The sequence below is a fragment of the Oryctolagus cuniculus genome, chromosome 10 (genome assembly GCF_051225735.1).
Source record: "Oryctolagus cuniculus isolate XC-2025 breed Fujian yellow rabbit chromosome 10, ASM5122573v1, whole genome shotgun sequence".
NCBI lineage: Eukaryota > Metazoa > Chordata > Mammalia > Lagomorpha > Leporidae > Oryctolagus > Oryctolagus cuniculus.
This window is the reverse complement of record NC_142876.1, coordinates 72,269,387-72,283,726: the sequence shown is the minus strand read 5'-3', so window position 1 is coordinate 72,283,726 and position 14,340 is coordinate 72,269,387. Positions and strand designations below refer to the sequence as shown.

At 36.8% G+C, this 14,340-nt stretch overlaps 1 protein-coding gene across 1 annotated transcript in view; it reads left to right on the top strand.

Moving 5' to 3' along the window:
- The window catches only part of CNTNAP3 (contactin associated protein family member 3), a 247,828-nt gene that overhangs the window by 202,294 nt on the left and 31,194 nt on the right, over positions 1 to 14,340 (top strand). Inside the window, exons 15-16 of the mRNA XM_089305409.1 lie at positions 1,020 to 1,176; positions 12,949 to 13,076. Coding sequence (XP_089161535.1) covers positions 1,020 to 1,176; positions 12,949 to 13,076 — 285 coding nt within the window. The remainder of the gene's footprint in view (positions 1 to 1,019; positions 1,177 to 12,948; positions 13,077 to 14,340) is intronic.

Here is a 14,340-nt window from a genome sequence, read left to right as displayed (position 1 = left end):
GCCTCCAAATAAGAAGGCAGGCCATGCAATGAAGGAAATCACTTCAAAAAATTTATATCTTGACAGGGAGTACTGTATCTTTCTAAATGTTTAATATACAGATAATGTTCTGAGAAAAGTAGATGTGGTGATTGTCGCTCCCCGTCTTCGTGGAGGAACGACACAGGACCCTGCGTTGTTCTTTTGTCTGCTCGGCCCTCCCTGGGTTTGCTGCTGGTTCTTCCCGGGTTGGCTACCGTCCCTTCCACCTCCGTGGAAGGGCGGTTCCCCCTGGCCACTTTCCCCACTTCCGCGGGGGAGCGGCACCGCCGGCTCTCTCGGGGGCTGCACAGGTGTTCCTTCAGATAGATGTTCCCCTTAGATGTTCCTGGTGCATGTTGTCTCTCTCCTCCTTTATAGTCCTCTTCCGCCAATCCCAACTCTGCTACCCACACGCCGAGTACGCTGCTCTCCTCCAATCAGGAGCAGGTCCTGCAGCTTGTCAAGTTGGTGAGAGTCAGCTGGGTAGAAGCTGTTGCCTCCTCTCCCAGCGCCATATTGTGGGAGAGCAGATGCATAGAATAAGTCTTAATTCCAGTAACTTAGTCTAGTCCGGGTTGCTCCCCACAGTGATGAGCTAAATCAATGACTTTGTTTAACATTAAACATGCTCAATGAGTATTTCATCATTTCAAATTTTATCTTTAGTGTATAAATTTCTATTATTATTTTGGTGGGCTATGTTCTCAAATGTCCTTTGTGTGGAAAGTATGTAATGTCATTCCATAAATGTTAAGGACTCATTTTTAATAAACTAAAATAGATGAGGATTGTTTAGGTTTAGATATTGAAATATTGGAAGAAAAATGGGTAGGTTAAAATGCTTAAGGAAACATGTTTATTGCAGAGTAAAACATACATTCTCATTTTCTCTACCTCCTCACACTCAGTCACTTTAAACTTGAAACTAAAGGGGAGTTGCTGGCAATGGGAGGAAAAGTAGATATCACCATATCACCTTTCTCATCCTTGTCTTTCAGATGGAAGCCCACTGAGCTGGTGGAGTGGAAGAACCAATGAAACACTCATGTACTGGGGAGGCTCTCAGCCTGATGCTCAAAGATGTACTTGTGGATTAGAAGGCAACTGCTCCGGTTCCCAGTATCACTGCAACTGTGATGCTGACTGGAATGCATGGTGATTTCCACATGATTTCCCTGCACAAAAAATGTAGTTCATATTCCTTAATTATGCATAGTTAGTTAAATATCAGACAAGCTGTCAAAAAGTAGGATGAAATATGATCAATTAATCTAAAGATTAAATTTCATGACTGAAGATTTACTGCACTGTGAATACTATGTATGGTGCATTTTATCCTTCTTGAAATGGAAAAACCTACTAAGTTGTCTTTCAATTCAATTGAATTTAATTAATCTAATAGTCATACAGCACAGTACACTCATAGCAATAATTCAAAAGGTGATTTCCTCCAAATCTTTGTGTTAAATAGATTTGGGGTAAAATACTATATTTCCTATCATTCTTTTAGTAATGCACAGTAACCTTCTGAGAGGCCTTATACATCAGGACAGTTTATTTTGTTAAATCAGCAATTTGCTACACTCATTAAATTCTTCTTTAGTGCAATACCAAGGCATCAGGAACTCAGTATTGTGGAGACAGTTTGGAACAACTAACACATGGGATTTTAGGGATTTTAAAATTGTATTTGAATCTCTTTTTTTTGAGCAGAATTCCCTTGTGTACATTGCAATGTCTCTTTTCTTAGGAGTCATTGGTCATCTTTTAGATTATTTCTTAGAAGTTTTATTTGTTACTTATGGGGTGAAACTGTTTAAAATCTCTAGATTCATGTAAGCAATTTAAACTTTTTTTCATAAAACAACTAGACTCTGTATAATATATTCTTTAAAAATTTTTCATAGTTAATACAGTTGTCAATATAGTTGGGTCGGCATAAGACATCGAATATAATCAACAATTTGATTCCTGGAAATTGAGTTTATTATTTTGTCTATATGGTATTCTACTTAGTTGGCATAAAAAAGGCTGTTTTGCATCAGTTAAGAAATACTGTTGAATTTGAAAAGCACACTTAAATAGACTGGAGCATATAATTAGAATACATACTATATGTTTGCATGGAGATTATACTCTTCCTGAAGAGTTACAAAATGGTTGTACACTGTGGCCAGGGAGTGCAGTGGAGGATGGCCCAGGTGCTTGGGCCCTGCACCCCATGGGAGACCAGGAAAAGCACCTGGCTCCTGGCTCCTGCCATCAGATCAGCGCGGTGCACGGGCCGCAGCGCGCCAGCCGCGGTGGCCACTGGAGGGTGAACCAACGGCAAAGGAAGACCTTTCTCTCTGTCTCTCTCTCTCACTGTCCACTCTGCCTGTCCAAAAAAAAAAAAAAAAAAAAACCAAAATGGTTGTACAGGTTTATGAGATGGTCCTTTTCAATTATTTAATATTCAGTCCTAATATAGCTTTATCTCATCTTAAAAACTGAATGCAATTTTAGTAGTGAGAAAAGAATCCTGACCCATAGTTTTAAATTTGGTCACCAGTAATTCCCAATCTTAGGTAACCCTTCATCAGTTAAAATATCTTTCTAAAAATTAATATGTATGCTATGAGAGCCTAATGACATTTGTTAGCTTGGGACTCCATAATGAGGCAAATAGCCAGATTCACGTTTTCTTTTTTTTTTAAACTTTTATTTAATGAATATAAATTTCCAAAGTACGATTTATGGATTACAATGGCTTCCCCCCCATACCGTCCCTCCCACCCACAACCCTCCCCTTTCCCACTCCCTCTCCCCTTCCATTCACATCAAGATTCATTTTCAATTATCTTAATATACAGAAGATCAGCTTAGTATACATTAAGTAAGGATTTCAACAGTTTGCTCAAACACAGAAACATAAAGTGAAGAATAATAGATGATTTTTTTTAAATGATGATGAAATCAGATCAGACTTATTGTCATGTTTAATCCCAGTGAGAGTCAAGTTGGGAGTTCATAATTTCTTTTTATTTTTTTTACAGAGGATCAGTTTAGTATACATTAAGTAAAGATTTCAACAGTTTGCACCCCCATAGAAACACAAAGTGAAATATATTGTTTGAGTACTTGTTATAGCATTAAATCTCAATGCACAACACATTAAGGACAGAGATCCTACATGAGGAGTAAGTGCACAGTGACTCCTGTTGTTGACTTTACAAATTGACACTCCTGTCTATGGCATCAGTAATCTCCCTATGCTACAGTCATGAGTTTCCAAGGCTATGGAAGCCCTCTGAGTTCTCCGACTCTTATCTTGTTTAGACAAGGTCATAGTCAAAGTGGAGGTTCTCTCCTCCCTTCAGAGAAAGGTACCTCATTCTTTGAAGACCTGTTCTTTCCACTGGGATCTCACTCACAGAGATCTTTTGCCAGAGTGTCTTGGCTTTCCATGCCTGAAATACTCTCATGGGCTTTTCAGCCAGATCCGAATGCCTTTAGGGCTGATTCTGAGGCCAGAGTGCTATTTAGGACATCTGCCATTCTATGAGTCTGCTGAGTATCTCACTTCCCATGTTGGATCACTCTCCCCTTTATTTATTCTATTGGTTAGTGTTAGCAGGTACTAGACTTGTTTATGTGCTCCCTTTGACTCTTAGTCCTTTCATTATGATCAATTGTGAACTGAAATTGATCACTTGGACTAGTGAGATGGCATTGGTACATGCCACCTTGATGGGATTGAATTGGAATCCCCTGGTATGTTTCTAACTCTACCATTTGGGGCAAGTCAGCTTGAGCATGTCCCAAATTATACATCTCTTCCCTCTCTTATTCTCACTCTTATGTTTAACAGGGATCACATTTCAGTTAATTTTCAACACTTAAGAATAACTGTGTATTAATTACAGAATTAAACCAGTCATATTAAGTAGAACAGACAAAAAACTACTAAGAGGGATAATGTATTAAGTTGTTCATTAACAGTCAGGGCTATGCTGATCAAGTCACCGTTTCCCATAGTGTCCATTTCACTTCAACAGGTTTCCTTTTTGGTGTTCAGTCATTTGTCACCGATCAGGGAGAACATATGATATTTGTGCCTTTGGGACTGGCTTATTTCACTCAGCATGATGTGTTCCAGATTCCTCCATTTTGTTGCAAATGACTGGATTTCATTGTTTCTTACTGTGGTATAGTATTCTAAAGAGTACATATCCCATAATTTCTTTATCCAGTCTATCGTTGATGGGCATTTAGGTTGGTTCCAGGTCTTAGCTATTGTGAATTGAGCTGCAATAAACATTAGGCTGCAGACCGCTTTTTTGTTTGCCAATATAAATTCCTTTGGGTAAATTCCAAGGAGTGGGATGGCTGGGTCGAACGGTAGGGTTATCTTCAGGTTTCTGAGGAATCTCCAGACTGACTTCCATAGTGGCTTGACCAGTTTGTCCCTTTTTCCCCACATCCTCGCCAGCATCTGTTGTTGGTAGATATCTTTCTGAATGTGAGCCATTCTAACCGGGGTGAGGTGAAAGCTCATTGTGGTTTTGATTTGCATTTCCCTGATTGCTAGCGACCTTGAACATTTTTTCATGTGCCTGTTGGCCATTTGGATTTCCTCTTTTGAAAAATGTCTCTTGAGGTCCTTGGCCCATCTCTTAAGTGGGTTGTTGGTTTTGTTTTTGTGGAGTTTCTTGATCTCTTTGTAGATTCTGGTTATTAACCCTTTATCTGTTGCATAGTTTGCAAATATTTTTTCCCATTCTGTCGGTTGTCTCTTCACTCTCCTGACTGTTTCTTTTGCAGTACAGAAACTTCTCAATTTGATGCAATCCCAATAGTTGATTTTGGCTTTGACTGCCTGTGCCTCCCGGGTCTTTTCCAGAAATTCTTTGCCTGTGCCAATATCTTGAAGGGTTTCTCCAATGTTCTCTAGTAACTTGATGGTGTCAGGTCGTAGATTTAGGTCTTTAATCCATGTTGAGTAGATTTTTGTGTAAGGTGTAAGGTAGGGGTCTTGCTTCATGATTCTGCATGTGGAAATCCAGTTTTCCCATCACCATTTATTGAATAGACTGTCCTTGCTCCAGGAATTAGTTTTAGATCCTTGATCAAATATAAGTTGGCTGTAGATGTTTGGGTTGATTTCTGGTGTTTCAATTCTGTTCCATTGGTCTATCCATCTGTTTCTGTACCAGTACCATGCTGTTTTGATTACAACTGCCCTGTAGTATGTCCTGAAATCTGGTATTGTGATGCCTCCGGCTTTGTTTTTGTTGTACAAGATTGCTTTAGCTATTCGAGGTCTCTTGTGCCTCCATATAAATTTCAGCACCATTTTTTCCAGATCTGAGAAGAAGGTCTTCGGTATCTTGATTGGGATTGCATTGAATCTATAAATTGCTTTTGGGAGAATGGACATTTTGATGATATTGATTTTTCCAATCCATGAGCATGGAAGATTTTTCCATTTCTTTGTATCCTCTTCTATTTCTTTCTTTAAGGTTTTGTAATTTTCATCATAGAGATCTTTAATGTCCTTGGTTAAGTTTATTCCCAGGTATTTGATTGTTTTTGTAGCTATTGTGAATAGGATTGATCTTAGAAGTTCTTCCTCAGCCATGGCATTGTCTGTGTATACAAAGGCTGGTGATTTTTGTGCATTGATTTTATACCCTGCTACTTTGCCAAAATCTTCTATGAGTTCCAATAGTCTCTTAGTAGAGTTCTTTGGGTCCCCTAAATAAAGAATCATGTCATCTGCAAAGAGGGATAGTTTGAGTTCTTCCTTCCCAATTTGTATCCCTTTAATTTCTTTTTCTTGCCTAATAGCTCTGGCTAGAACCTCCAGAACTATATTGAATAGCAGTGGTGAAAGTGGACATCCCTGTCTGTTACCAGATCTCAGTGGAAATGCTTCCAACTTTTCCCCATTCAATAGGATGTTGGCTGTGGGTTTTTCATAGATTGCTTTGATTGTATTGAGGAATGTTCCTTCCAAACCCAGTTTGCTTAGAGTTTTCATCATGAATGGGTGTTGTATTTTATCAAATGCTTTCTCGGCATCTATTGAGATAATCATAGGGTTTTTCTTCTGCAGTCTGTTAATGTGGTGTATCACATTGATTGTCTTGCGCACATTAAACCATCCCTGCATACCAGGGATAAATCCCACTTGGTCTGGGTGGATGATCTTTCTGATGTGTTGTTGCATTCTATTGGCGAGAATTTTATTGAGGATTTTTGCATCTATGTTCATCAGGGATATTGGTCTGTAATTTTCTTTCAGTGCTGCATCTTTTTCCGGCTTAGGAATTAAGGTGATGCTGGCTTCATAGAAAGAATTTGGGAGAATTCCCTCTTCTTCGATTGTTCTGAATAGTTTGAGAAGAATTGGAGTTAGTTCTTCTTTAAATGTCTGGTAGAATTCAGCAGTGCAGATTCACGTTTTCTTGAAGGGCATCTGTACTCATGAAAAAATGTTCCTTTTCCTGCATCCACAGATTTTCTGATTGTTCAGGGGAACCTTTAGATCACTAGCTATTCCTACCTCAATTCTCTGCAGATCAGATCAGAGACATTTGGCAGGGTCTTGAGTGATGCAGAATAGTATATGCTCATATCCTAGTGATTTTATAATGTAGTTTGAATTATTATGACTTTTTTAAGTTATAAAACACACTGTCTCGGATCAGCGCGGTGCGCCCGCCGCAGTGCGCCGGCCGCGGCGGCCATTGGAGGGTGAACCAACGGCAAAAGGAAGACCTTTCTCTCTGTCTCTCTCTCTCACTGTCCACTCTGCCTGTCAAAAAATAAAAAAAAAATAAAAAAAATAAAAAAAAACACTATCAATATTAAGTGCCTACCTGTTTTTTTCTTTTAAATTTGAATATTAGAGGGACAAGGAGAGAAAGAGATCTTCCATCTGCTGATTCACTCTCCAACTGCACACAATAGCCAGGGAAGGCCTGGAGCCAGAAATCTTTAGTTCAATCCAAGTCTCCCAAATGAGGGGCAGGGACTCAGCTACTTGAGTCATCCCCTGCTGCCTCCCATGTTGTAGGTTGTCAAAAAATAGAAATCCAGAGCAGAAACTATAGGAGAACCCAGGCACTCTAAAATAGAATAGGAACATCTCAATTGTCTTCTTAATCCCTGTGACAAAAGCCCACCCTTTAAGTTAATACATTAACATAGACTTCACATTAGTCATTTGTATCGAGTGACCTCCCTACCTACTGAGTAGAGAGGAGAGGAACAGGAGAAATAATTGATTCAAGTCCTCTCACACCCTCAGCCTTGTCTGCTTCAGTTAGTAAAGTTTGACAGAGACCCAGGCTTTTCCTTTGAAAGAAAGTTTAGGAGGGAAGCAGAAAGACAAAGTCAAAACCCATCCTAATTTCAAAAACGGGGAGGGTAAAGTCATTTGCTTTTTAAACTTATTCACTTTGATGCTCCCAGGAGACAGAGCTTATTCAACAAGAATGTAAGAACATAACTAATTCTTTCATGATGTATTTTGTAAATGAAGGTGTGTAATGGATGGGATGCATAGATAGGGGATTCCAATTTCTCTTTTAATTTTCTGGACAAGTGAAATTAATTTTTATCAGTTTTTAAAATGAAATTTACCAATATCATAAAAATTTTCTAATTAAAGTTAGAAGTAAAATTGGAAATATCTGTCATTGTGATAGTATTCATTGATTTATAGAAATAAGAATCTCAATCATGGTTTTTATTTAGTCTTTTAAATTTTTTTTAAGAAATACAAATGTCATAAATACAACTTTAGGAATATAGTTATTCTTCCCACCATACCCTCCCTCCCTCCCACCCCTCCCCCTCCTCCTCCCTCTCCCCTCACTAGTTGCATTCTCCATTAAGATTCATTTTCAGTGAACTTTGTACACAGACGACCAACTCTACACTAAGTAAAGATTTCAACAATTTACACACATACACACACACACACAGAGACTGTTTGAGAACTAGTTTTACAGTTAACTCTCATAATATAACTCATTGACAGAGGCCCTGCATGGAGAGTTAGTGCACAGTGATTCCTCGTTAACTTAACAATTATTATTTTTTTTACACTCTTATGTATGACTTCAGTGACCACCACAGGAAGCTCTATTCAGTCTTTTTTTATAATAATTGAGATGTTAAGTGAGGTGCTAGCTTCCTGGTAGGAAGTTTATAACAAAAAAAAAATACTATTTAGACAGCAAATTGAATTCTTTTTATTATGTCTTTCTGTGCATATCTATTAATGTGCCCAGTATTATTGTTACTATAAACTGTTATCATTTTTCCATAAGTTTTCCCTATAATTATCAACTCATTTAAAGCATAATCTATGAAAAAATATTTATGATCACACAGTCCTCCAGTTAGAGCAAGAATTTTCCATCAAATAACTAATTACAACCTGCCCACCATATATCAGAAAGACAAATATATTTAAAAGGAATTATAATAATTTACATTTTTAAACTATTCTCCAAGACAACACATGGATGTATAGTGAACAGTGTTCAAAGAAACCTATTTATTCTCCAAAATAGGTTTTGAAGATAGTTGAATTATCTTCAAAAATCCAGTTTATTTTGCTAGTTACAAGTATAATGATGACACACAAATCTATAATATTATTTTACTTCTCAGAATGTTAATAGGTGTGATATTTTCAAAGTCCTTTAAAAATATAAGAACAAATAGAAAGCATATAAGGATTCATTAGAGAAAATGCTTAAGATTCCACAAGCAGGTGCTATATAAATACAAAATAATATCTATTCAAGTTGGTTTATGTGCTAATGAGTTAAAAAATAAATAACATAACATAAAATTTTAAAAAACTTACAGATGTGACAGTTAAAGACAAAAAAAATAAAATAAATGACAGAAAGTTTGGAAAAGAAGAAACAAAGTTGGCAGATACTGTAGATAACAGGACTGCCTACATAGAAAATCCAAGGTAATACAAAGATATATTAACAGGATAAATGAGAATTCACTTAAGTTATAATTAATTTAGTTTCTATGTTATATATAAATATTACATATTAATTAAAATCAATTTATAATTCATTAATAATGATAAATTACTTGACTTTCTATACAATTATAAGATCTTTACTATTTAAAAATCTGATAAAATTATTTGCAATAATAAAAATGCAAAGTTCTGTGAGCTAACTTCAATAATTTTAATAAAAAATTATGACTTTTTTTAACTTTTATTTAATAAATATAAATTTCCAAAGTACAGTTTTTGGATTATAGCAGCTTTTTCCCCCATAACCTCTCTCCCACCTGCAACCATCCCATATCCCTCTCCCTCTCCCTCTCCCATCCCATTCACATCAAGATTCATTTTCAATTATCTTCGTATACAGAAGATCAACTTAGTATATATTAAGTAAAGATTTCAACACCGAAACACAAAGTGTAAAATACTGTTTGAGTACTAGTTATAGCATTTATTCACATTGTACAACACATTAAGGACAGAGTTCCTACATGGGGAGTAAGTGCACAGTGACTCCTGTTGTGGACTTAACAATTGACACTCTTCTTTATGGCTCTCTTAAGTGGGTTGTTTGTTTTGTGGTTGTGGAGTTTCTTGATCTTTTTGTAGAGAGAATTAAGGATAATCAAATATAGATGGATTCAGAACTGTCATGTATAGTACAACTAGTCTGTTAAAACAGTGGCTCTCTATCAGAGCACCTTTCACCTCCATGGGACATTAGGCATTCTCTGAAGACATTTTCATTGTCACAGAGGAAGGAAATTTGTTCTATGGTATCTAGAAACTGTAGGTACTTACTAGTATGTAGTAAGTAGAAGTCAAGGGTGCTGCTAAATATACTGTAATGAACAAGACATAACCACACAAAAAAAATTTCCCAATCCGAAGTATCAATAATGCTGCTACTGGAAAATCCTCTTCGAAGATGTAATTCACTCTAATTAATCGTAAACTTAATGAAATTCCAAATAATTGCCAGTGCTTTATCCATCTGTGTGCATTGCAACAAGATGACTTTTAAATTTAAATGAAAAACTGAGTGAAAGAAGAAGAAATTTTAAGATGAAAAACAAAGTGAAGTGACTAGTCCAATCAGATCAATAAATAGTAGTCAGGGCAGATAGAATCCACCAAGAGATAGGCAGATAAGCCAGATAAACCAGACAAACCAGATAAACAGAAATTGAGAATCTTTGTATGTTCAAAGTGAATTAGTTGTGGATTGGTGTGATTGTTATTACCCCCAAACATTAAATGTTAAAGGTGACTCAAAATTCTCTTACTTAAAAACTTCTAAAATGTATACCCCTTCTTTGCATCAAATAAAACTCCTTGGCAAACAATTAGTATTAAATCTTAGGAGTTTTTATACATCCTATATAATTTACTTCCTATTTATAGTATACTTCCTATAGAATATATGGAGCAGTAGGAACTTTAAAGCAAAAATGTCTGGAAGTTCTCTTATTGAACTTTTTTTTAAGCTTTATATATTTATTTGAAAGTCAGAGTTACACAGAGAGAGGAGAGGCAGCGAGAGAGGTCTTCCACCCATTGGTTCGCTCCCCAAATGGCCGCAACGGCCAGAGCTGAGCTGATCCAAAGCCAAGAGTTAGAAGCCTCTTCCAGGTCTCCCACGTGGGTGCAGGGGCCCAAGGATTTGGGCCATCTTCTACTACTTTCCCAGGCCATAACAGAGAGTGGGATCAGAAGTAGAGCAGCCGGGTCTTGAGGAAGTCCAATCTTCAGCATGCTACATAAATCCATGAAAGTTAGGATCTACCTACAGTAATAAGAAATTGGTAAAATTGTTGGTCATTTTTGTCCTCAATGGAGAGTTTTCCTAAACAACAGAAAGACTTTATCATAGTATTTTCTTTTCTTTTTTTTTTTCTTTTTTTTTTTTTTTTTTTTGGACAGGCAGAGTTAGACAGTGAGAGAGAGAGAGAGAGACAGAGAGAAAGGTCTTCCTTTTTCCGTTGGTTCATCCCCCCAAGCGCCACTACAGCCGGCGCGTGGCAGCTGGCATGCTGTGCCGATCCGAAGCCAGGAGCCAGGTAGCATAGTATTTTCTTAATGTAACTGAGATGCACTCTGGTTCACCCACCAACATTCTCAGTATTTTATACAAACTGTTGGTGTTAGGAATGAAATTAAACTTGCAGCTTTTATGCAAAATGAGTCTTTAAGCTTCAGGTATCCTCCATGAATAATTAATTATATATCCTATACTAGACTATCTTAGTAAAATGACAGTTGCAGAAGTTGAAATAGTTATTGTTGATGCCTACTATCTTAATAGAAAACGCCTCAGACTGACCTACCCACTAAGAAACTTGTGAGTGTTCCTGGCTTGTTCACCAGCAATCCCCTCCAAAGCTGAACAGTGATCACATTAGATAGGCCATTCTCTCTTCATTGTATAAACATGGGTAACAGAGACTTAGCCGGGTACAGCAATAGAACGCAAGTCTGAATTCTAGAAATAATCTTTCTTTTCCTGAAAATATTTCTTCTTTTCTGGGTAATTAATTCATATGAATTCATATCTATTTATATATATTGCAGGTTGCTTCTTTTTCACATTTCAAACTTTGATACCTAAAGTCTTTGCTTTTCAGAAAACTTTATTTTACAGTGCAAAACAATTTCAATGATTAAGTATTAGCTGCTAAGTTTTTTAGCCACAAATCCATACAAAGGAAGGTTTTGGGACTGAGTAAATTGAATAAAACAGCATTTACTAGACTGAAGAAGTGCACTGAGAGTGTTCTGTCTGTAAATCAGAATACACATTCAGTTGAAGCATATGCACACACGTACATATGTGCAGATATGCTTTGGAAGGAATCAGTGGAATGGCTGGGGTCAGGACCATAAGATCTCCCAGCTTCTCCTTGGGGCTCTTTGAGTTGGACCCAGGCTATGCTCTTAATTTCCCTGTCACAAATGAAGTGAAGATGATGACAATGATTGGTTTCCATAGCATCTGATAGGCTATACATTTTTAGGGACAGAAACTGTAGTTTTACAAAAATATACACTGAATGGAGACAGTATTTCATACAACATTTCCACACATATTAGTCTATGAATTATTAGTAAAAGCATCATATTTGATTGCATTTTGAATTATGGATTTAGTTTTTCAATTCACAATTTAACTAGGAAGAAATACCCAGTATCCATGAAAGGACTTTAAAAAATTAATGATAAAACTCTGTGAGAAGCATATCTAAGTCTAAATGGTGTTACTATTTATATTTGTGATTAATAATCACTTAAATGTTATTTTGAGATGAATTTTAGAAGTTATATGTCTAGTTACCTTGAAAATATTGTTCTGTGCTTCCAAAATGACCATTCTTCATGATTTACTCCCTTCTTCTTTCTAATCATTAGGCTCAGGAATTGTCAGAAGTTGATAAGCTAGTAACTTCTTGTGGGTCAAATCCAATCCATTGGCCTGATTTTGTGGAGCTGATGAGCTAAGACAGGTGTTTTTTTTTTTTTTTTTTTGGCTGTAAAGTAAAAGGAAGAATATTTCCCAGTGAATAAACTGGTATAAAGTCCAAAATGCAGTGTCTGTAAAGCCATGCCCATTTGTTACTGTCCTTGACTGCTCTGATACCATGGTAGCTGAGTTGAGGAGCTGCTACAGATGCAGTGTGAACTGGGATGCCAAATCATTACCATGGCCTTTCACAGAAAACATTTGCTGATCTCTGATTTAGAATCATAATAATTTCTGTGCTCTCAAAATACTGAAAAATGTTTAAGTGTTCAGTGAAGTACTTTAATGTTGGTTTCAAATTGCAGTAAGATCATAGTTGATTTTGTGTGTGTGTGTTAATGAGAATAATTGTAAGGGTTTTGGTGGTTGTTTCTAGGTCTAGCAAAACAATAGTCCTTTCCCAGAAAGAGCACCTGCCGGTCACTCAGGTTGTGATAACAGACACAGGCCGAAGGCATTCTGAAGCTGCTTATGCACTGGGGCCCCTGCTCTGCCACGGGGACAGTAAGTAGTGGCGAGAAAAAGCTTTTTGGTCATACTAACAGGTTTTGATGATAAAAGAGTAGACATAAGCCCTTGTGGTCAGAGAGAAAATTAGTGAAGTGCTGGGACATTGTAATAATATCAGGACAGATTTTTAAAAGGCATGGATATCATGAAAGCACTACAGACACATATTTTGTTAATGAAGTGCAGGTTGAACATGCGTCATCCAAAATACTCAGGACCAGAAAGAAGTGTTTCAGATTTCTTTTTCTTTTTTTTTTGATTTTTTGAATATTGGAATATATGTGATGTGATATCTTGGAGATGGAACCAAGTCTAAACATGAAATTCACTTGTTTAATATACACCTTATACACATAGACTGAAGGTAATGTTATTCTTTTCTATTTTATTTACTTATCTATTATGTAAAGGTAATTTTATGCAATGTTTTTACTGCATCTGCATTTTTTACTGATATATCATATGAGATCAGGTGTTGAACTTCCCATTTTTGACACTACATCATTTCTCAAAAAGTTTCCTGTTTTGAAGCTTTTTGAATGAGTGATGCTCATGTGGGAAACCTAGGTTGAGTTTCTGGCTCCCAGTTTCAGTCTTTACCCTGTCCTGGCTTTGCAGGCATTTGGGCAGTGAACCAGCTTTCTTTGTCTCTGTCTGCCAGTCAAAAAAATGTTTTCAAATAAAAAACAAAGTTTTTAAAAACAAAGATAATAGAATATGCTTAAGTTTTAATCAGTCTGTGAATTTTTCCTAAAACAAAGTGCGCTTTGTTAATCTAAATATTTTGTTCTTTCAGAAAAAGGATTTTATTATTCTTTGAGTGTATTTTGGTTCATTTGTTAAATGCTGTGCATATGGGGCTTGTTGCCCTGTAATGCTGGCATCTCATATGAGAGTCCAGTCCCAGCTGCTCCACTTCTGATCTAGCTCCCTGCTAATGAGCCTGGGAAAGCAGCAGAAGATGGCTCAAGCACTTGGACCCTTGTCACCCCACATGGGAGATCTGGATGGAGTTTTTGAGCTCCTGCCTTCACCGTTTTGGGAGTAAATCAGTGTATGGAAGATTCTCTCTCTCTCTCTCTTTCACTCTCTCTCTTTCTCCTTCTCTCTCTTGCTTTCTCTCTATCTGTAACACTTTCAAATAAATATTTATTTATTTAAGATAAATTTTAAGAGTTACAGAGAGATGGAGAGATAGAGAGAGAGAGATTGAGAGATTCTTTCGGGTCTCCCACATGGCTAAAGGGGCCCAAGGACT